The 24,269-nt window shown below is 43.8% G+C and overlaps 2 protein-coding genes across 4 annotated transcripts in view; one reads left to right on the forward strand and one right to left on the reverse strand.

Annotated features, from left to right (window-relative positions):
- The first annotated feature begins 2,465 nt into the window (after nt 1-2,465).
- LOC112543888 (alveolar macrophage chemotactic factor-like) lies at nt 2,466-5,830 on the forward strand. Its single transcript, XM_089769626.1, has 4 exons — nt 2,466-2,724; nt 2,940-3,066; nt 3,156-3,236; nt 5,752-5,830. The coding sequence occupies exons 1-4, from the start codon at nt 2,670-2,672 to the stop codon at nt 5,828-5,830; spliced, it is 342 nt and encodes a 113-aa protein (XP_089625752.1). The 5' UTR covers nt 2,466-2,669.
- An 8,641-nt stretch (nt 5,831-14,471) lies between these two features.
- CNOT6 (CCR4-NOT transcription complex subunit 6) overlaps nt 14,472-24,269 on the reverse strand; it is a 75,830-nt gene continuing 66,032 nt past the window's right edge. For all 3 annotated transcript variants that reach the window (XM_075900500.2, XM_075900499.2, XM_075900498.2), the window contains 2 exons: nt 22,842-23,044; nt 14,472-18,809 (listed from right to left, as the gene is read on the reverse strand). In XM_075900500.2, coding sequence (XP_075756615.1) covers nt 18,597-18,809; nt 22,842-23,044 — 416 coding nt within the window. In that variant the 3' untranslated portion in view covers nt 14,472-18,596. The remainder of the gene's footprint in view (nt 18,810-22,841; nt 23,045-24,269) is intronic.

Genomic DNA, 24,269 nt, shown 5'->3' on the forward strand with positions numbered 1-24,269 from the left:
GTATTAGCAAGGACTCCATTTCAGGAGAGCAGGGGGGCAGCAGCCATGTGTAACGCTGCACTGCTTGCTCCCCCCCCCCCCCATTCCCCTATCAGGGAGCAAGAGGAAACTACACAGATCTAGTGAATTACTTCTCTGCTCCTCCCCTCACCAGCCAGGAGTGAGAGGCATGCACACAAGGTGTGCACTTTCCCCTTGCTCCCTGACAGGGGACAGGAAGAAAAGCAAGCAGCGTCCCGGTATGCACAGCTGCTTCCCCCCCCCCCCCCACTGCTCTCCCATAATGCCACCCTTGGGCATTAGGTGAAAGCTGCAATGACAATTGTGACAGCCTGTCGGGGAACCCCCAACCCTGCACTCCCATCCGCAGCCAAATGTGACTCTGAGCCAGCAGGTAGAACAGAAGGCTTATTGGTTCACAGAGACACAGCGTAGCTTAGGAGTGATGTTAGCACAGGAGCCAGGGTAGGCAGACTTATTCCTCTTGGCGGGAAGGGACTCATGGGCCCTGAACCCCCCTTTCCTTCTCCCGGTCTGCGCTCCTTAGCCTGCCCAGCCGAGACTGCCTCACCCCCACAGCCACTGCTCACTCGCTCCAGGCAGCCCCACCTCTTCCACTGTTCTCCTTCCTGGGCTGTCACCTGGGCCTCAGGAGGTGAGAGACTGCACATACTTCCTGTGACGGCGCGTTGGGGTTTTCCCATCTCCTGCACCCCTGTAATGGCACGAACAGACTCCACCAGCCAGTAGAAGAGAGGGAGTTTATTGCTTCTCCAGGATACAGCACAGCACAGATGAAATCTGGTTACAGGGCAGGCCTAGAATGCCTCAGCCCCCCCTTGATATGGGGAAGTCTGGGCTCCTAAATCCCAGCCTGTTGCCTAGGCTGCTTCCTCCATGATACCAGACAGAGACTAACTAACTCTCTTCCAGCCCTTCCCCCCAGCCAGGGGCAGCATTCCACCTTCCTTTGTTTCTCTCCCTGGGGGGTAGCTGGTCAGACAGGTTGAGAGACCCTCTTTGCATAATGACTCACCCCTGGCCCTGCTGGGCCACGCTACAGCCAGCAGCCAGTGGAGGTAACTCACAACCCACTGCCCAGCATAGCAACCAGCAAGGTACCCCCCACTACGTCTCACTTCCCCAGTGAGTCACAGCCAGCCTCCCCCTCCTCATGCAGCTAGTGCTGCAGGCCTGGGGAAACTGTGGCACGCACACACAGCATCACTACAGAGCAGCATAGGACAGTAGGATCACATGTAACCGCATAAGATAAACGGTGAATGCAACACCAGAGCGAAACATAGGACTACAAAAGTAGGCAGCACCCCCACTACGTCACAACAATTGCCAAACCTCTACACCCTAGTCACACCAATCTTTCGGAATGAGCAGGGGAATGTGGATTTTACAGGAAGAGTCCGCCCTGTTCTCCTTAGCGAGAACAATGTCCCTACAGGTCCTCAGGACTCGGTTTGGGGCAGTGCACCGAGTCTGTTGAAGAGCCCACGGTCTCTGGGATAGGAGTCCGATATGGTGATTAACACCCAGGACATACTTCTTTTATGATTCACATGCCAAGATCAGCCCCAGTTTCCTCTTCTGAATGAAAGCCACTGTATCCCCACTCAGCTCTGTTTACATTACACTGCCCCATCAATCAACCAGGGTTCCATTTAGCGGATGCGGTATAGACCCGCAAAATTCAACTCACCAGGCGCTCCCAGTACTCCTGCTCCTCATGAGGAATAAGGGAAGCCAATGAGAGTGTCTGCTCCTGTTGGCCTCCCACTGTGTGGATGGTGCAGAGATGCAACATAAGACACATTGACTGCAGCTCTGTAATTCAGCTGGAATTGCGTATCTTATGTTGACCTTCCAATGTAGTGTAGACCAGGCCAAAGTGTCTTCATAACAACTGTGTCACAGCTACACAAAAAATCAACGACATGAACCAACAGTAGCACATTGCATTTCCATATCACAAGCAATGTATGGGATATATCCAGCCCACTTAATTAGCCTCATTAACATGGGGCCTACAATTGACAGGTACGTCTGCTGTTTTTATTTATCTATTTATCTATCTTGGATTCTGTTATTTCCACTCCACTTCATCTGATGAAGTGGGTTTTACCCATGAAAACTCATGATTCTGTATATTTCAACTAGTTTCTAAGGTGCCACAGGACTGATCATGGTTTTTAAAGTTACAGACTAACATGCTACCCCTCCAAGACACAGTGTATAGATAAGCTGCCTTTAATTCGATTTCACAGGTAACAAGCACAAGCCCACCTCATGTAAACAGCCAGCTCTCCATAGACAACCAGCAAGTGCATCACAGACCAATGTCAATCCACAGACAACAATGTGGAAACCCCCAAGCCTAATCCTCAGTCGCTATTGTCCAATCTTACCTGTTGTCTGAAATGTATATTTAAGGTATTTTCCATTCACGAATCACCGCTGGATAAAAATAAACATATTCCACATGACCATATTCGAAATTTCTCCGTTACAGTTCAAATTTAGCCTCTGATGTCAGCCCCCTACTGTCTTTCAAAAGACTATTTAAGCTGCTTGGCTTTGTGGTACACAAGCACGAGCGTTAGCTTTGACAACACAAGAAGACCTGACCAAAAGAGGAAGGAAGGTCTTGCAGAAAGATGCTGTTCAAGCTCATAGTCGCACTTGCTGTCATTGCTCTAACTTCTTCACACGGTAGGTTCCTTTGAGTTTTTACATTCTATTTTCACAGCTGCAGAGTAGATATTGTAACGGCACAGAGAGCAGGTCCTAAGAGTGCCTGAAACTTGAGGTAATCATTGTAAATTCTTCCATTTATAAGTTGAATTGATGTGTTTACCAAACAAACTTCATGTACTTGATTTTTTTTAACTGATGGAGCTTTTTTATTATTATTTTCGTATTTACAGAACTAACCATGAATGGTGGGAGATGCTTATGCCTTCAAACTACAGACAGGATTGCGTTTACTCCTGCCCAGTTGAAGACGATAGAAATTCTCCCTCCATCTGCCTCATGTGAAAATGTGGAAATAATGTGAGTTTCAAATCCAGTATCATAAAAAAATCAATGTAAAGGGAGAATTTCCACCCACTTGTCTCATCGGATTAATTTTCCCCCTCCAGAGTAAACTTGAGAAGTGGCAAACAAATATGCTTGGATCCCAATGCAAACCAGATAAGAAATATTTTCCAGCAGATCATCAGGTAAGAACAACTCCGTTTTTTTCATCGTTGGTATCAAACCTTCCCTAGTTGGGGGCCAAAAATTCACAGAAATAGCAGGACCAGAGAGCATCAGGGACTTATCAGAATCAGGGACTTTCATGCCGCAGGGAGTGAGTCTCCTGCCGTTGTGTTAAAAGAATGAATCGACCTCTAGCACCTGAGAGCTGGTATTAAACAGGAAGCCTAACCCGATCTACTTGTGCTCTTAAGTCCTTCTCTGGTGTTTATACTTCAAGAGCTGGGAGTGTTGATTTCACTGCACTGGCTTAATTCTAATTTGGATCATTAGAGCAGCCAACTTAAAACATCAAACTGAAATTGAACAGGTAGTTTATTTTACTACACTTCCTCTCTTAAGCCTACCCAGTGGTGTAGCAGGTCTGTATGGGCACCCCTTTCAGTGGAGCGACCTTTCTTCATTTGGCAAAAAAATCCCTGTGGGTAAATAAAATGCAGAAATCAGATGGCCCTACAAGTAGGAGACACGATGAGGGGTTTTGCCTAAGGACTGTGGAATTTTCTCAGTAAAAGGAGTGTTACGTCAATACGGCTTAATGCAGATTCTCACCTTTGGATGGTCCTGGAGCATCCCAAGATTCTGTCATGTTGCTGCGTGAATGGCAGTAGACGGGGCCAGAGACAATTAAAGAAAGTCCCTGCTACTTTCTAAGACTCTGGCCCATTTAGGATACATCCTCATTGAGTCTCTCTCTCAGTATCAGGAAAAGGCCAGGCATAGATTTTCAGTTTACCTCTTGGGTTTTTGCACAGCAAGGACTGTGATCATTCTGGATGCAAGACAAGACTACTCAGTGTTACTCTTTTCTTTACAGGAAGAAGGGAAAGAAAAATGGTAAACCCAGAATCTGAATATTTTTCAGGAAAATTATCTGATTCGTGAAGAGGGAGCCTCAGAACTTTACCTGATTTAGCCTTCTTATGACTCACAAAATGTGTCATTTTTAAGTCGCTGGCTATCAAAGTATTTATCTTTTTCTTTTTAAGTTAAATATTGCGAGCGGCAAGTGATCATTTGACATTCAAGAAGCCGCATTCATGAGAGACTAGATTGTATTTTTCTTAATTTCTGTAATATACTGTACATTATATTTTATACAATAAATATCAAAACAACTTTCTGTCCATTTTCAATTGTTTTAGGGAGTGGTAAAAATAAAATAGAATAGCTGCATTCTGTGGATGAGATAAGCAAGGAATTAAATAAACCACGCTGGAACTTTCAAAAATATTCTTATCGTATGGGAGGGAGGGGGGAAGAGAAGCCTTTTTCTGGAATAAGTCATTCCAAATGCAATAGAGGCCCCTGCATCTTCAATTGCCTTGCTGCTTCTGAGTCAAACAAGGCGACTGAGTATTCCGCTAGAAAGTAATTAGCGACAATTAAGAGGATTGGGTGAGATGCAGGTGACTAACGGCAGCACTTTGCCTCCACTGGAAGAGGATTAATCCTAGAGGGTTAGTCTGTGTCTAGACACACCACCCCATCTCTTCCCTCGCCATCTTCGCTGCCTACTCTCCCCCATCTGCACAGAGCTCAACACATACTCAGCCTAAGACCCATTGTGCAAGCCACATCGCTGCAAAGGGAATGCAAAGCAGCTGCATGTGCCCACTGCCAGCTGGGGAGTAGTGGCCAGCAGAGAAGGGCCTCCCTACCAGGGCAAGAGCGATTGGCACAGTGTGTGCGGAGGGACACATGGGGAGTGGGCTGGACATCTGGCCGGGGGCACTGCATTCAGCTTATTATAAAGGGTCTGTGCTGAGTGCAAATTAAGGAAGTCCCAGGACTGGGAGGCACCAGCCCAGCCCCCAAGTCTGTGCACAAATACAGGGGGACGTGCAATTATCTTTTTCCCCTAAAGGTGGGACCACGTCTCTGTCCTAATGCCAAGCGGTCTGGCATGGAAGCCGCCCTTTGCAACTGTTGTGAGTGCCAGAATTTCAGTGTCCAGCTGGCTGGCGTTGACTCCACCTGCTCTGATTTACAACTGCGGAGCTGGCCTAGCCATGAAAACAGCGGTTCCCAAACTTTTCCGGGTCATGCCCTCCCTTGTCCCTGTCTGCCCCTTCCCCCGGAGCTGGGGCCATGGCTCCAGGGGAGGGGAGGAACGCAGACAGGAATAAAGGAGTCCAGGTTGGGATCAGATCTGGGGCCTGGATTGGAGCGATGGCTGGATTGTGGTTGGTGGGTGAGGCTGTGGGCAGAGCTGGGCGCAGGGCCAGGAGTAGGCCTGCAGCTCGGGGCAGGGCAGGAGCATAACTGGAAGCAGACCGCTGGTGGGTGTCCCTCCCTGGGGGCTGGCATGGACCCCCCTGCACCTCCAGAATGTTCCTCTTCACCCTGTAAGGGAGCAACCCCCACGGCTGGTGACTTTTGCATTGAAACAAAATTAAGCAGCAGACTTAAAGACTGGCATGATCAAAGTGACTCTGCCAGTGCCTGACGTGGGTCTTCGTCATTCTCCCACTGCAGTGACATTTCGATCTCATTCATCGCGCCATCGTGTATTCTGGCCATTCAGCACTTGCTAACGGACAGCTACACGATTTAAGGGTTCACCAGCACTGAATTCTTCTCAAGTCCCTGTGAATATGTTTAGGGGAAGCTCTTCCCACTTCACTCCCTAGACATAAGTCTCTAGACAATACTTGGTGTGTGCATAACGCTCTGTACTCATTTTTCTTGTATTATGGGCACCATCTAGTGGTAGGACTGCATTGGTACTGGTTGCAGTTCACGGGCTCCCAGCTCTCTCATTCCGCGTCTGAAACGTATGCGCCAACCTGGTGTGTCTTTTTTTAGGCAGCGACTAAACTCATAACTTTTTCAGCAACTTGTTAACCATTTCACAGCCAACACGTTAAATGATACACCCAGCGGGAATAGCACAGATCAGGTGAAATAGATTATTTTGGTGAAAACATTTGGTTCAGACAGTTATCTAAAAGCAGAAAACAGGACGGGGGGAACCCCTGAAAAGTGGTCGAGGCTCTTTCTATATGAAACCAGAGGTGTGCCTGCCACGGCTGTAGGTACAGCCGCACTAACGTTAATCTAGCACAGCTAAAAACAGCAATGAAGTCATGACACAAAAACAACGAGGAGTCCTGGGGCACCTTAAAGACTAACCAATTTATTCGGGCATGAACCTGCGGGCTGGATGCATGAAGTGGAAACTTAACTTTAGATAAGCAGGTTCACATAGATGTGTTATATTACTGTGTGCAGGACGGACCAGTGCTAAGGAATCAGTGAATGAAGTAGGGATGTAAGTGAATAGTCGAGTTGAGTACTCAGCTACTCTGGATAAGAGTAGAGGGGAAACAGGAGGTGCTGGGGGCAGCTGGCTTAAAAGTCGGTTCCCACCAGCACTGTCTTCATGGTGAAACCTGCCTCCTCTGTACTGCTGCCTCTATCAGAGACAGCAATGGAGGGGTGGGCAGGGGAGGCTGCCATGAAACAGCCCCTGCCTATGGCAGGCAGAGGCTGCTCCAGCAGCAGCCCCTGTCGGCGGGGGGTCCCAGCTCCCTGCTGGGACCTCTGTGGACAGGGCTCCTGGACCCGGCCTGAGCTGGGACCAAGCATGCCCGGCTCAGTGCCAGCTCGCGCCAGTCCACAACAGCTTTGGCTCTGCAGTTGAAATGGAGTAAGAGCCAGGCTGCCTGTGCACCCAGGTCCTACTACACTTACACTGCAGGGCCGCAGCGGCGGTAGCTCCTAGACAGGCGTGAGCCAGGACAAAGCGCCTTCCCTTATCGACTCATCGTGTAGTCGATACAAATTGTAACAACAACACGATTAGTCAATTACCTGCCTCTTAACATCCTTAGAATGAAGTGATGGCTACACAGAGCAAGCTGCCTGCTGGAACCTTTGGTAAATCATATGTACTCATACCGCCAAACAGGGGCAATGTGTGAGGAGCGTCAGGGCCCCCCCCAAATACCATGGGGTGGATGGGCCCAGCCAGCAGACAGCAGGGAGACTGGTGCCTGCTGGAGATGTCCTCCCCTTCCCCACACTCACCAGCACTGGGCTGCTCTGTGGGAGGAGGTGGAACCGTCACTGCACTGCCTGGCAGGAAGCAGAGTAATGCAGAACAGGACCGCCTTGCTCTGCTTTCCCTGCCACTGCTGGGTACGGTGTGTGTGTGAGGGGGGAGGCGGATTCTTGCTGCTGCTGCCAGCCCTGCTGGTTCCCTGGGCCACCTCGGTTGGGGGAAGAGGTGGGGTAGAGCAAGGGCAGAGCAGGAGCAGAGAGAGGCAGGGCTTGGCTGGAAGGGGGCTGTCCTGGCCCTTCCCCAGGTAGGGGGGCATGTGGCCAGTGCCCACCCCCCACATTACCCCTGACCAGTTGCCTCTGCCTCTAACTGTTGTTTCTAGGGTCTATGTGCACTGCACTGTGATGATGTAGCTGTATTGGTCCCAAGATACTAGAGAGAAAAGGTCAGTGAAGTAAGAAGCTGTCCAGTAACAATTGTTCTTTGAGATGAGCACCCCTACGGGGGCTCCGCCTTGCCGGTAACTTCAGAACAGGGTTTGGGTGCAGCGTGTGGCCTGGGGGCTGCGAGAGGCGCTCCTGTCATAGAGGTAGCAGGTGAGGTCCCCTACTGCAAGGCAATGAAGGCAACAATACCAAGTGCATCTGGGCCATGTCGGGAGGACGAGGATAACGTATGTATGGCCTGTGCGTGTCTTCTGTATGACCCATGGGTGGGAGACACGATGCGTTGCACGTGCTGTGGAAGGCATCTCCCAGTAATCCTGGTTTGAGACCTGCCCTGGAACAGAAGCAAGGGCATTTGCAGTTCATCAGTATTGCAGAGAGATGGCTCTGTGGGGACCCCATTTGCAGAATGTTACTCTGAGGATGGCGGGGGTTGGATCTCACTCGTGCCATTCTGAGAAATGGTGACAGAGTGTCCGCCCTGGTGTTCTGGCAGCCCAGTAAGTAGGATGCAGTCAGGGTTATGTTGTTAGGGATACACCAGTTCCATAGTTTGAGCGCTTCAGTGAACAAGGAGTGAGATCAGGCTTGTCTTTGTTCATAAAAGAATATACATGTCACATTGGTGAGACTGTCCATGGTGCGTAGGTGGGATTCTAGTGTGGGATTCTGAATAGTGTGGTGCCTCAGCCTATGAGGGATGGTGTCCACAGTGATAACAAGTGATGTAGGGTCTTGTTGAAAAGTGATGCCTGGAAGTAAGTTTTGGAGTTGTCTCCACCAGCGTCGGAAGGCAAGTACCTTTGATGGAAGCATGATCGGTCTGCACAGGTTGAGGTGGGCAGGTGTATATACTGTGGTGAGCCAGTCCTGGAGGCGGTGCATGTATAGTCCTGTGTAGGTCATTTCAAAGGCGGAACGCGGAAATGCTTATTGACTAGTCAAGTAGTCGATGGAAATTCCATCAACTATTCAACTAGTAAATTAATTGCTAGTTAACATCCTTAATTCGAAGCGGGTGATGCACCACTAGCTGCAGGAGGTGCTCATGAGAAGGCTCCCAGAAGAAGGATGGGGAGGATAGGAGAAGTAGAGAGGAATGAGATAATGTACTCTGGTTGTACAATCTCTGGTATCCACTGTTCTGTTGTTATATCGGCCCAGGCCTGATAGAAGGGTGTTAAGTAAGGGCCAAGTAGGCAGGTAGAGGATCTTGCTATTGCTGGTTCTGGAGAGAAGTCATTCAGACCCTCAGCCAAATCTTCAAGATTGGGGTTTGGATGTGGAGGACTGGGTTGCCCTGGATTGGGTGCATGGCACTTGGCATCTCTGGGAGCATTGTTTTGCTTTATATTCAAATTGCTATTGATTTTGGCAGTGGAAAGCAGTGTCGCGAGGCCTCTGGTATGGGGTGTCGCACTGTCTCTTGGTGGGTGGGGTGTAAATGCTGATGGTGCAGAGCTCAGCGTGACAGTCCTTCATGGTATGGAGCACCTTGTCAGTTTTAGATGTGAAAAGCTATAGCCCTGTTAAATGAAAGGTCTTCAACCTTGAGTGGAAACTCTTTGAAATTTCTGAGGTTTTAGCCAGGAGGCCCTGCACATCACAACAGTCATGACAGTGGTTCAGGCCACTGTGTGAGCAAGGTCCCTAGCCACCTGTACGGCTGTTCAGGCTAGTGTTTGACTCTCTTTGATATTGTACTGCAATTGGGGTCACTTGTGTTGTGGCAAGTCATCAAGGAGCTTCTGTAGTTTGGCATAATTGGAGTAGTTGTAGTTGGCCAGTGAGGTGGCAGATGAATATATATATTTTTTGGTCCAAAGAGGCCTAGACATTGAAAATTCCTTATACCGGGGCATGGATTGAAACCGTGGTTGTTTCTCAATGGTTGATGGCATCGACAACAAGCAGATTTGGCTCTGGGTGGCAGAATATGAAGTCCATGCCTTTAGCCGAGACAAAGTATTTTCTGTCTCCATGTTTGCTGGTGGCGGGGAGCAGAGGTAGATGTTTGCCAAATGGCTTCCATGGGTTTGATGGTTGCCGTGTCAGCAGGGATCCTGGTAATAGCACAGGATTGAAAACATTTGCAATAACTTACCTTGTATCTCTTGCAGTTCCTGCAGTACGATGTCACTCTCTTGACCGGTTCTTGGAACTGTTTGAAGTCATCAGCTGGTGTTCGCGTGGGCAGTACAACCACTTCATCTGAGATGGGAGGGGAGTTGTTGATTGGGGACATGTCCTCATTGTGGGACCGTGATTCACCTCATCCAGAAGTTCATTGTTTTTAAAAAAAATTAAAATTAATGGAGATTACCTATCTCCTAGAGCTGGAAGGGACCTTGAAAGGTCATGGAGTCCAGTCCCCTGCCTTCACAGCAAGACCAAGTACCATCCCTGACAAATTTTTTTTTTTGCCCCAAATGGCCTCCGCAAGGATTGAACTCACAACCCTGGATTTAGCAGGTCAATGCTCAAAGCACTGAGCTACCCCTCCCCATTGCTCAAGATATTAGACAGTGTCATGTGTATCAAGTGGAGGAGATCTGATGTCCCATTGGACTGGAATAGAAGGGGCAGGCAGTGGTGTACATAGGTGCCTAAGGGTCTCATGGTGGCCAGTGCATAGAAGATAGGTAGGTGGTGGGTAGGATCATGGTTGCTCATACCACAGTTGCATCATGCCAGCATGAGTGGCTTTCGTGGGCTCCCAAGGTGGTCTCCTTTGTGTCAGAGAGGAGTGTTGGCAGGGGAATCAACTATCATGCCCACTCTCTTCCTCTTCGCTGTGTGAGGAGGAGGAGGAGGAAGCAGAAGATAAGGGAGGCTGGTCAGATCTGTGGCTAGGTGATTGGCCAGTCCCAAGGAGTGGAGATTTTGGGTACCAATGTGAACTCAATGCCCTCATGGTGGAGGAATTCTCTTGGTGCCGGCAATTGTTGAATTGCATGCTGATTTAGTAGTCAGTGCCGCACATAGTCTTCATTGAATAAAGTGTTGACATTTAGTGATCTCAGGTTTTAAACACGATGAGGATAAATTGGATACAATGAGATATTGCTGTTATCAAGACAGAGAAACTTCTGCAGGACTGGGTTAACAGTAAACAGCTGTGTCATTTTGAAGGCTCTTTGAGAGCTACACTACAAACAATTTTTAACTTAGTGCAATATTTTTACCATTTTACACAAGATCTTCCATGTCATAAGACCTGCAATTTTTTTCATTAGGTACCTTTGGATCCATGGTTATTAATAAAGGCTCAATTGCTTAATCATTCCTGAGGTCATCTCAGAAACCAAATAGCCACGTTTCTTGTGGAGAAACAGCACCAGAAGAAAAGTAAGTTTTGATAACGTTATTTTGTAGAAAAATAGTAAGGATGGACTTCTCTAGTCCAGCACCCTTGAGACTTGACTGGTCCTGGACAAGGATTTGCCAGACCAAGGGAGGTGCCTCCCTTCCTGGCCCATGCTAAACCGCTGCAACCCCCCACCCACGCAGCCCGCTGCGGCCTAGCCAGCCATTGCTCCCTGGGATGGGGTTCTCCAGCTCCTGCTGCCGCCAGGACTGGAGCTGAGCAGCCGCTGCCGGCTCCCTACTACTGTCTAGTTGCTGGGACCAGATCTCCTCACTAAGGCGCCCCCCACCACATGACTTCCGGGTGAGTTCCCCCCCTGCCACGTTACTGCCCCACGGCCCGACCTCCTCATACCTTTATTGCAGTGTTTGACTACCCTGACAGTTAGGAACTTTTTCCTAATGTCCAACCTAAACCTCCCTTGCTGCAGTTTAAGCCCATTGCTTCTTGTTCTATCCCCAGAGGCCAAGATGAACAGGTTTTCTCCCTCCTCATGACACCCTTTTAGATACCTGAAAACAGCTATCATGTCCCCCCTCACTCTTCTCTTTTCTAAACTAAACAAACCAATTCTTTCAGCCTTCCTTCATAGCTCATGTTCTCTAGACCTTTAATCATTCTTGTTGCTCTTCTCTGGACCCTCTCCAATTTCTCCACAACTTTCTTGAAGATGAGAGACATGTATTAGAAAAGTTGTGTAAGGAGGCCCACACTGTACTTACTATGTGTGTGGATGTAACGTCACACTTTCAATTGCAGGACTTAGGGCCTGAACAAATAATCATATACCCATAATTTTGAACTGTGGCGTATGCACAAAAATTCCAGTTTTTTGTTGAATATTAAAGTGGCAGTCCTGTACATGTAAAATTTGGTGAGCTAAGCAGACAGTTATTGCTCATTTGATTACAAAATACTTTAGGAACCTGGATCGCTTATTCTGGAGTAAAGGTTTTCACTTTCTATTTCCTCTAAACCACAGAGATGGGTCTGCAAGTGGCTCTTGGAAACAGCATTGCTCGTGTCAGTGTCCATTGTATTTTATTTGCCTTTTACATCATTTATAGTGAAGTCTGGGAAATCTAATGGCACGACCGTTAAACTATTGTATTGAAACTCAATTTCACTAATTCAAAGACATGTTACACTATTAAAAATAATTTCCGTAGAAAAAAGAATCTGGTTTATTAGAATTGTAACAAGCCAAAACCTAATATGGAACTTTTACGGTTATTTTAAAGTTAACAAGAAATTCATACAAATGAAAGTTCCAAGAGATGTTTGGTAGCAGTTTCATACTGGTCTTGACCAGATACAAAGTTTCATTTGTTAATTTGATTTCAGTAGTTCAAACTCCAGTTTGTTTAGTTTAAAAACAAAACTGGACAGCATAGCAGGAAATACAATAAGTAGTTCAAAAAATTGAGACTGGTTCCTACAGGGTCTGCCCACTCCCCCCCGTTACTTTCGTATCTTTCTGAAGTCTAGGATTCTACTTAGAGAAGATGTAGAAGCTTCATTTATCTGTTGGCCTAGATCAAAGGCTGGAAATGGGTGATAGAAGGGATCACTTGATGACTACCTGTTCTGTTCACTCCCTCTGGGGCATCTGGCATTGGCCACTGTTGGAAGACAGGATACTGGGCTAGATGGACCTTTGGTCTGACCCAGTATGGCTGTTCTTGTATTCTTATCAAGTCTTCTTATTGACAAAGTCTTATGAAAAGACATTAGGTGGAAGCTCATAATCTGGGTTTTGGTAGTGTACCTTTAACTTTGAGATCACCTAGCTTTCTACCACTTCACCCAGTTGACGTGGTCATATATAGGTTTATAGGACTCCACTGATTTATAACAGCTTTGATTTTAGTTCTGTACTTTTTAATTCTCTTGAGGGCTGATGGAGTAGAATTGTCCAGTTGCATCAGGATCTCTTCCATTAGGCCTGAATCTTTGAACTTAGGCATGCTCTCCTCACGACCCTCATCTCGTTTGTAAGCATGGCCCAGCTACATGGACTCCTCAACCCCATAGACTGCCTCCAGATGGGATACAAATTCAATCCAGCTGCACTAATGTTGTGCCTTTTTGTAGCTGTGATCTCTTACTCCTATGCTAATTTTAGGATTAGGAGAACCTGTTGTCTATTTAACAGGCTCCTGGCTAGCACAGGTACAAGGCTACCTGCCCATTCTAGGATGAGAGAACTCATGAGATACAAACAATGGAAACTGGCTGTCCCCCCACTTATCTCATCATTTGCGTGCCTATGCCTTGCATGCATTGTACCTGTCCTGCATCTGACTATACACCAGGATAGTATCAAGATTGTTTGCAGCAACTTGTTGCATGAATCTCTGCTACTGACAGGCTGGACCTGCATCGATTCTGTCTTGGAACTGCACATGGGATGTTTGTATGTCAAGGGCAAGAAGGTCTTAGGGGAACTGCCTGGTTAAAGTTATCATTCACATAGCATCTTGCAAACTGTATGGGATCAGTGGTGTGAGCATACCGTTGTATTCTGGGAAATTTGCTGATCTGACAACAGCATCACTTAAAATTGAGAAGTTTAGTGGTGGTGTTTGCTGCCTGAGGTTTCTCCATGCAAAAACCAAACCCCAACAAAACAAAAAAACTCTTCCGCTGGTGAACACTTCTGCCCTGAGCTCTGCCGAGGGGATGAAGAGAGGAAGCCAGAGTAGATGATATGTCTGTGGTGACTGTAAGCAAGAGATAGGGACTCAATGTTTACAAAGATTTGTATTCCTGCTGCACTTATGAGACAGACAAGTACTACTTTCATATAAGAACATAAGAATGGCCGTAATGGGTCAGACCAAAGGTCCATCTAACCCAGTATCCTGTCTGCCAGGTGCCCCAGAGGGGGTGGACCAAAGACAATGATCAAGCAATTTGTCCCTTGCCATCCTTCTCCAGCCTTTCACAAAGAGGCTAGGGACACCATTCCTTACCCCCTGGCTAACAGCCTTTAATGGACCTAACCTCCATGAATTTTTCTACAGCTTACTGCATTACAGGCTTAATTTGTCTAGTTTAAATCAGAAATGGCATGGCATTGAGTTTTGGGATTGTGAGGCGGCCTCTCAGAGGCAAACTTCAGATTTCACACCTGATTATGAATTTCCACAACAGTCTGGAGGATTTGGTGTTCATGGCTTTGATTTGTGAATCTCCAACGTAAAAGACATGAATCAGTGCCTAGCTTGCAGAGTCACAATACAAAAGTCTCTACAGGATTGTAGTTTCATGTATGTGTCAGCTTTGTGTATAAACTCTTGCAAATGTACTTACATTACTCCCGCAGCTTCATGAAGCATTTAGAAATAAAAATGTTAAATAGAAATGACACTGCAAAAAGGTTTGAAACAGATATTGAATTTATTGATCAGCTATGAGTAGGAAAATACATTGGTAAAGAAAAAAAAGAAGACCCTGTATATAAATATAATACTAGCTAGTTAAAATTTGACCAAGAAGAAAGTTCCACTGAAGAGAACAGTAAAAGCCCTTGTTTACCATCAGACCATATTCAGTTTCCCCCTTTATCTTATTGAAGAGCTGCCTGTAGACAAATGCAACATTCTTTGAGCTTAGTGCAGATAATGTGCTGGTTTTCATTAAATGAATGGTAAACAAGAGTTAGTCCAGTGCATTACACATTATACAGAAGTACTGTGAATAAAGACTAAGATAGTCTATTTTAAACTACTTAAAACATACCAAGACACTTAAGTGTTAAACTTTATGCAAATAAAAAAAGAATAGCAGTTAACATATACTAAAAATACTGTGTCAGGCTGGAAGGAAAAAAAGACTCTCTACTTAAGCAGTAAATTGAAATATTTGTATGTTTTACAGTGTGATTTGTTTCTTTTAAGTGGTGCTGTGATTATTTTGTCTTTTGTAGGGTTTGGGGGTGTTTTTGCTGCATGGCTAAAATGCAAACTTGACTTTTTAAATCTTACATCCTAGATGAATTTACATAATTTCTCATGTTAAAATTAGACCAGAGATGTGTGCAACTGTTTTCTGAACTCAAAATCAGTTTTACTGACAATATGCTAGCCATTTTTAATTTGCTGAAGCCACCAAAGGGACAATAATTACAAACATTCTCCTAGTGGTTTTTCTTTGCCTACTTCTGATATAACTATCTATCAATGTTCTGTATTTGTTTCCACTTCTTTAAAATATACTTGCAAATTAAATTTAGATACAGAGAATTCTTTTCTAAAAGTGAATAATTAGCAAGGTTGTGGCAGACCATACTTGAAAGTTTTTACCAAATGGTAAAAAAAAAAAAAAAAAAAAAAAAAAAGATGGCTCTCAAATATCCGGTCTACCTTGAATACAATACCTCAACCCAAGAGTCTATGATTTTGTGTTACGTGCTTTCATAACAAAAACATTGAAGGAACAGTATGGCAACAACTAAAGCCACCTTAAATAAAAGTATTCTAAATAACCATTTCATAATAGTGTTTACGAGGCAAAGATGTCATATGTTGTAAAGACTGTTTATTGCAATATTTTGTTTATGTTACAACTGAAAACTGAGAAGTTTGAATGAGATGTGTTTAACATAGGAAAATATTTCTTTTAGATTTGTTTAACAAAGTTTCACTCAGTCCAGTATTGGCGCATCTGTCTTTTTCCATATAGTCAAAAAAATGTATCCTTCAGTAGGCTTCAGAATTTCAGCTATTAGGAACATCTATAGGTTCGGTGCTTCAGTGGCACAACCGTACCACTGCAGCTGCATGGCTGCAGCGTGTCTGGTGAAGACACTTTATGCCAATGGAAGAGAGCTCTTAAGTAATAGAACCACTTCCGTGAACGGTACAAGCTAATGACATATGTGCAGTGCACACAAGCGCTTATGTCAGTATAACTTATGTCACTCAATTCCCACCCCGAATTACATAAGTTATGCCAACGTAGGCTGTAGTGTAGACATAGCCTTAGCGACTGACTCAAAACCCACTGAAGTCAATGGGAGTCTCTCTGTTACGGTCAGTGGACTTTAGATCAGTCCCTACAGGATTAGTCTAAAATATGGAGAAAAGTCGTTCAAACTGACCCATAGATTGCAGTGTGTCCAGGGAAGAACAACTGTATCTTCCACGCACAAAGGGCCATAATGTTTTAACAGGCTGCCATAAATTCAAATATATTTAAAACACTACCAAAGAGAGGTGAAAAGGTATTGTGTAAAGCTCAAACCTTTAGAATCTAACAAGTGCACTCAAGCTCCAATATCTATTAAAGTAAATTATTTCCCTCTAAGAAATACAAAATGAATAAGTGCTTCCCTTCCCCTTCCGTAAAGCTTTCTGGACTTATTACATAATCCAGATCAGGAAAAAAAATAGATTTGCTCAGTTTGACAAGCCAAATTGGCTCATCATCACTGGAAATTGTCATGATGCACATTACCAACACATTGTTTAGGAAACATGAGTAAAACACCTTTTATTCACACTTTACAAAAAACAAAATAAAAAAACCAAACAGAAAAAATAAACACTAAGCATTAAATCTACTACATCAATACTACCAGCATTTCAATGTACTGATTATAAATTGGACGTTTGGTGTTTGCACAACTAAAAAACAAAACAACAAAATCAGGTTCCAGACAAGGATTCAAGATCAAGATCAAGATTTTTCCTACTGAAATTTAAAACACACATTTTGTAGATCAGAACTATTTGTAATTTTACTTCTATTTAAAACAGAATGGTTTTAGCACATTTAAGTGCCAAAAAATTCTCTTCATAAAATTTTGAATCATTATTACCTAACTCATTCTTTATACAAAAATTTATAATATTCAGAAATTTCTCGTACTGCTCAGTGTCCTTTTGCTTCCCTGCCTGCAGTTGAAACAAAAGCAGTTAGACCAAGCGTGCGCGCTTTCTCTCTCTCTCTCAATTAACTGCATTGATTTTTGAAAGTGTATTAGTTAAGGAGGAATGAATAAATTCTCCCTTTTGTATGTCCAAGTTAAATTCATTAGCTGTTTTACACTTGGCTTTATGACAGTAATGGCACTATGAAGGTACACTATTAATTTTAGTCTTGCTTGACACTTTAAAATATGACTTGGTCACTTTAAAAATGATCTGAAGAGTTATCTTAGGAACCTGAACTGAAAATGCGTCTAATTTACACTGCTTCATAAACAGAAAAATGTAATTGTTTTCATTCAAGGAATGCTGTCTCTGAGACTGAGGAACACACAAACTGAAATGGATTCACATGATAGTACTTCTTAGTGAAAAGAACTGCACTGTGCAAGGACACTGAAAGAAGCAGTGCTTAGGTATTAGAAGGTAGGAACTGTGTACCCATAATCTGAACATGTTCAAAAAGTGTGTATTCAATGCTTCAAGAGGAAATTAAGATGCCACAGCTTATACAAAAGTATCTTCATAAAATTTTCACAAGTGTTAACATTATTTAAAAAATATAAAAGAGGATGCACAGATTTTCTCTGCATGCACAGGCAGTGCTAGCTGAGAACAAATTTAAGCAGGCACAGTGCAGATAGGACAAGTAGCATTTAAAATAAAAATTAAGAAGCTGTACACAAGCATCCCTAATTTTACTTAAAAAACCAGAGATAAAAATATTAGAAATGTACACACATCAACAATAACTTTCAGTCCATACAGACCTACTCATCATTCACTGCTTAGCTTATCTGTTCTGTGAGAACTTTACAGTTTTTCTTTTTAAAATCAGAAAGTCAACTGCATGTATTTAAAGAATTTGCCAATATTTTACAGATTTAGATGTAAAAAGCAATGTTCTCAACTGAAAATAAAAGTAGTACAAAAGGGCTAACAAAACCCTAACAAGTGCAAATCATTAGCAGAGAAAATCTGTTGCAACTTCTTTTACAAGCTGGCCTTTATAACACATGAAAACAGATAAAAATTTAGCCTTAGTTTACAATACAATCATTTTCCAAATCTGATTTTTTTAAAGTACAAAATCTCATAAATCAGGTCTTCTGTTGTTCATATACAATCAATAAAGGCTAAATTCAAATTCTATATTTTACAAGCAAGTCTGAAAAAGGAGGGAGTGAAGTACGGAAGAATGTTCTTGATGGTACTACTGGCCTCAAAAAAGTAGTGCTACAGATACCTGTGCAAAGAGAACATACTGTATAACAATTCTCTATTTCAAGGCATGAATGTGTTATGTCGGATACAGAAGAAACAGGATGATTAATTATAACAAATTAAAGAAAGGTGCAAACGCACCTATTCCTGTCTAACAGTATATAAAGTATATTGGGCTCAGAATTGTGTCTGTTGATAGCACCTGGCTTTTACTATGTCTATCAAATAATTAGATTTAAAATTAAGATCATTAAGAAAAAATCCCTGTTGGCCATACCTCACTCCTCTATATTCAGATTTTACAATTTTACAAGTCAGATGGAGGTTGCCCTCTAAGTTGTACTTGACTACCTCCTGCCAGGGAGATGGATTCCATTTACCGGGGGCAGGAAAGGCAGCAAAAGCTCCAGTTGTGCAAAAAGTGAGAAGTGGTCCGAAGGGATGAGTGGGTGTGGACAGCCACTTATATTGTTCTCTATTAACCAATGATGATCCAAAGGTCCAAGAATGCCAAGTATATTTAGCTGAGGTTTAGAGTAGAAGATGTAGTCGATAATACCCTGTAATAGGGAAAAAAGTGTTTTAGTGCATGATCCTTCGGCCAAATACCTTTTCAAAGGCAACACTGCAGCAACCTTTTCAAATACTTATTTGAAGCCAAATAGCTAGGAAGTGGCACTGCTTCTTGGGGCACCGTTTGCTCCACTACTTCTGTCTCCCCTATATGATCTGTTATAAGGGTTGCTCACTATGGGCCAGGGAAGAGCAGTGTGTACTGGGCCTTTGATCACTTCTCCTCACCTCTTCCTGGTAGTTTCACTTCAGACATTTCCCACCCACTTGTTTAAGAGGGACTTCAGAACTGTTACAGATCTGGAGGTGCTGGCAATCACTGGGGAGGTTAGTCTTTTCCTTCCTTGCCTTTACCGGCTGCATTTTAACATACTAAAATGGAACAGCCACCTTATGATGAAGGTTTTGGAACCACCGGGCCATCTTCAGGGCTGTTTTGCCATAGTGTGTTGTGACAAATCAACAAGTTGGAGAGAGACAGAGGTTAGGTACATTTTGTTAATATGTTTGGTCTTTTAAGATACCGAGAATGACTATTTGCTCCTGGCTCTTCATTACTTACATTTGGCATGAAGAGCTAAAAACAAGTCTCATTAACATCAGTGACAAAACTCCTTTTAACTTTAGTGGGACCAAATTTAGTGAGAACTAAATTAAAGATGGAACACAATTATTAGTCATTGCTCTGCTATTCTGATTCAAGTTCAGAATAATCTTTCCAGTTATCCCACATAAGCCAAATATTGTACTTAAAGCCAATTTCCCCTGCCCTTAACATTCATATTTCCACATCAAAAGCTACGAATGGGACATATCCAGCCCACATAATTAGCTTCATTTTCACGGATCCTACAATTGACAGGTAAATGCTTTTTGCTGTTATATATATCTTGGATTCTATTATTTCCACTCCAACTCATTTGATGAATAGAGTTTTACCCCCAGATCATGATTCGATATATATTTTTGTTAGTCTCTAAGTGCATATCTACACTAGGAAATTATATCGAAGCAACTTATTTCAAAATAATAACTTTTGAAGTAACTATTTTGAAATAGCGTTTCCACACTATATGGAAGCCTAAAAATTAGTCGGAGGCAGGCTTCCCTAATGTGGATGTGCTACTTCAACATAGAGCCCTGGGAAGCACTGGGGAGTAATTCCTTTGAATGACTCTAGGGAGTACTTATTTTAAAATAGCAGCAGTGGAGCATCCATACTGCTGCTATTTTGAAATAAGCATTATTCTTCATGGAAAGCAGGAGTTATTTCAAAATAATCAGCTCCTTATTTTGAAATAACTCCCTCGTGTAGACCAGCGCTCAGGAGCCACAGGACTACTTGTTGAAATTAAACACTTGAGATACCTCCTTATAGTATCGAGGGCTTCTAATCTTTCAAGAATGTTATCAAATATCTTTTGATTAGGGGTAATACACTGGTGCCAAGCGATTTTCTAAAACCAAAATGCTTGTTATGATTTGTCTTATTAAGGCAAATTCCTATTGTCCCTAGATAAAATTGCAGCCATATTCAAAGCAAGAAACAATGCAGCCTAATGCAGGAAAGGGATAGATAATAAGACAGAAAATATCATATTGCCTCTACATAAATCCATGGTATGCCGACATCTCGAATACTGTATGCAGATCTGATTAGCTCATCTCAAAAAAAGATATGCTGGAATTGGAAAAGGTACAGAAAAGAATGACAAAATGATTAGGGGTAGGGAACAACTTCCATATGAGGAGAAATTAATAACATCAGGATTTTATAGCTTGAAAAAGAGATGACTATGAGAGGGACATGGTAGAGATTTATAAAATCAGGACTGATGTAAAAGAAAATAAATAAGGAAGTATTATTTACTCCTTATAATATGGGAACTAAGTAAGGGGGTCTCCAAATGAAAATTAATAGGCAGCTGGTTTAAACCAAACCAAAGGAAGTATTTCTTCACACACCACACAGTCAACCTGTGAACTCTTTGCCAGAGGAAGCTGTGAAGGCAAAGACTATAACAAAAAAAAGATCAAAGTCAAAAAGTTCAAAAAAAGATATAAAGTCATGGACGATAGGTCCAACAATGGCTATTAGCCAGGATGGGCAGAGATGCAAAACCATGTTCTGAAGTATTCATAGCATCTATTTTCCAGAAGCTGGGAATGGGCAACAGGAGATGGATAACTTGATGATTACCTGTTCTGCTCATTCCCTCTGAAACACCTGGCACTGGCCACGGTAGACCATTGGTCTGACCATACTTATTACCAAGGAAAGACATTCCTTAAACCTCGTAAGGGAATTTTAGTTTAAAATATTTACTAATTATTTTAACCATTTCACCATGAATTGTTAGGAATAAAGCAATGAAGCTACCCGCAGGCCAGATGCTCAACCATAAATTTTTCAATTGTTAGGAGTAAGATATTGCTGTTACCTCTACTCCAAAAATAGAGAAACTTAAAAAGATTGCATCTAAAACACTCAGTAATGCTCAACTAGAGGGCCTCAAGCTACATCAGATTTGAAGAGAGAAAGAGAACCGTTTTTGCTTCCCCTGAGTAAGGAAGTGTTGATAATCGTCCACATTGCAACAAAGCAGAGTAACAATGCAGAGAAGCGGATAGTTATTTAATATTGTTTCATTCGGAAGCTTAACACCCCACGTTCTCCTTTTAGTTATTTGGGATGGGGGGTAAGTGACTAGTCGACTAACCGATAAGCAGGTGTTTATCGGTTAGCACTATCAACTAGTTGCATACCCACTTCTTCCGCGGCTGGCACTCTGCATTGGAAGGGACAGGAGAACCGGCGCATGAAGGGCCTAGCTCAGTCTCTAGTCCCACAGGTTTCTCAACAGTAAGAATAACCTCCCCTGCTGCTGCTCTGCACTGCAAGCGACAGGGAAGCTGGAGCGCTCCTGTCACTTACATTGCAGAGCGGAAGCAGGGAAGGTTGTTCTGACTGTGGAGAGACCCATGGGACCAGGGACTGAGCCGGCAGCGGCTCCCCATCCCTTACAATGCAGAGCGGCAGCAGAAGAGGTTATGCTGGGACCTGGCACGAGCCAGATGGAGTGCTGGAACTGCCTATCCTTATTGACTACTCCATTAGGAAAGTAACCACATTTTAACATCCTTAAGTTGGGATAATTAAAAATATGTAATGAAATACTTTAAGGGTGCTTCCTGTTTATACAAAGAATAAAACATCCAAGACCCAAGACATCATTAGGGCCTTGCAAAGAGGGAACAACTAATCTTGAGTTCTATTATGAGGAAAGAATAAGTGCTTTCTGTTTCAATGGAATTTTAAATGCAAGTTTGTAAAACTATCAGTCACACACACACACACACACACACACACACACTCTAAATGTCAGTGCAAACTTCTTTCCTACAACAAATAGTCTAGGGAAACCATTTAGTTAAGTTATATAACAGAAAGAGGTTTCAAAATACTGTAACTCAGGGTTCCCAAAGCGTGGGCTTCAGTCCACACATTCCTGGATGGTTCGCTATGGGTAGAGTGTGATGAAAAAGGAGTTAGTCCTGAGAGTCCTCAAACCCAGGCAGCTGGAAGATTTGGACTGTTCCGACTCCAGGCCACCGTATCCCAAAATCCAGAGCTGTTGGATTCCCTGGAGTAGTGGGCCCTGCAACCCCACTACACTCCCTTCCCCCTCTAAGGACCAGGACTTGGTGGTACTGTTCTGTTTCTGCCTGGATGCCATGATCAGGATCAACAAAGTCATGGCCAGGCCTGACCTGAGCACCTGCCCAGCACTGGCAGCCCCAGAGCCTTTCCCTGGAAGAGGGTACGTGGGAGGCATGTCAGGTTGGGTGAGCAGGGAAGGGCTGCCAGGTGACAAGCTCAAGACATCCAGCAGGGTGTTGGGGGTGGGGGGGGACCAGCAGTAGCACCTTCCTGGCCTCCTCAACCCATCACTGACCCTGGTCCCTGCTGAGGAGCAGGACTGTTTGGGAACCCTGCTGTAACACAGGAAAATTCTTACCTTAAAGTCAAATGTGTAATTCGTATAAGGCATTAGGCCATTCTCATAGGCACTCTTCAACTTGAAACCATGTGTAATCCTTCCATTCGTTGTTCCATTTTTTCCATTACAACTGAAGTTGGTAAGACTTTCATTGTACCTCAGTTCCTTAAAATCTTTATGGTTTGTTTCCACCCCACCAGTGCTCAAGTACTCAACAACACCTATTAAGAAAGGCATGGAGGTGGGGAAAAAAAAGGAACCAACTTATGCATTTAGTTAAGAGGTGTATGCAAACAACAAACTGTTACTTGCATTCCTTGCTTGTGTCTGGACCTTAAACAAGCAAGTTAAATACATACGGTAAGGTCAATATGACTTTTATAACATATTCAAAAATTTTCTATAGTAGTGCCATGCCATACACTAAAAGGAAGTGTAAGATAGATAAAGGCACGCTCCTTGGCAGAATATGTGCCTGCAAGCTAAAACAAGACCTAAGATGAAGGAGAAAAAAAAAAAAGTAAAAACATTAGCAAAGGCAATGAGCAACTTCCTCTCACCCCTACCTTCTGTGGTATTCAAACTCCACCCTTGCTTCACCTCTGAAACTAGCCCTTCTCAGCCTATCCCTGAGCACTTACTTCAGGGTAGGGCTACTTCCAGAGGCAGCAGGCAAGATGAACAGATTGATGACAGAACTAGGTTATCCTCAAAGTGGGGACCCAGCCTGGCCACTCCGTACAAGGGCAGTGTACTCTTCCCCCATCAATGTTCTCTCTAATCTTTTCCATCCATGTGTGGAATAAAATTTTATGTGCACCAAGGCAAAGCAATGTGCACTACCAGTAGAAACTAAAAATCTAGCTGTGGGTGCTCTGCTAATCAACTGGGCAGCATCTGAGTTTCTCCTATGCAACCACATAAGCCCATAGCTTACAGGGAACACTGCCCCTCCCTACCGCCAGCCCAGCTGGGCCTAGCGGCTGAACCTGGCATAGAGTAGGAGCCACCAGTCAGAGCAAAACTAGGTGCAGGGGTGGTAGGGATTGGCTGGAGTGGAGGGAGGCGGAAGAGGGTGATGAGACTTTGTGGAATGAGGATTAGGATGTGGGAAGTTCGGGGTGAACTGGAGTTGGGCAAACAGGGAGTGGACCTGACCCACCACCAGTCAGGGTGTCCCCAGCCTCCTTTCTACCAGCTGCTCAGGGCACCTAAAACCATATATCCATGCTTCTGGGGAGAGGTACTTGACCATTTTTGCAATATTCTTTTGGTTTCCTGTCATTTTCTATGGGGATGCAAAGAAATCCTCAGAGGGCATGAACTTTGCATATGTACACAGGTGCAGAATTTCTACAGGCTATCCAATAGTTTCATCATCTTTCGACTCCCTGCTTTCCATCATATGTTTTTCATCTTAAAATCTCAAGCATCTTGTGTTTTTAA

The sequence above is a fragment of the Pelodiscus sinensis genome, chromosome 16 (assembly GCF_052426305.1).
Source record: "Pelodiscus sinensis isolate ZL-2025 chromosome 16, ASM5242630v1, whole genome shotgun sequence".
NCBI lineage: Eukaryota > Metazoa > Chordata > Testudines > Trionychidae > Pelodiscus > Pelodiscus sinensis.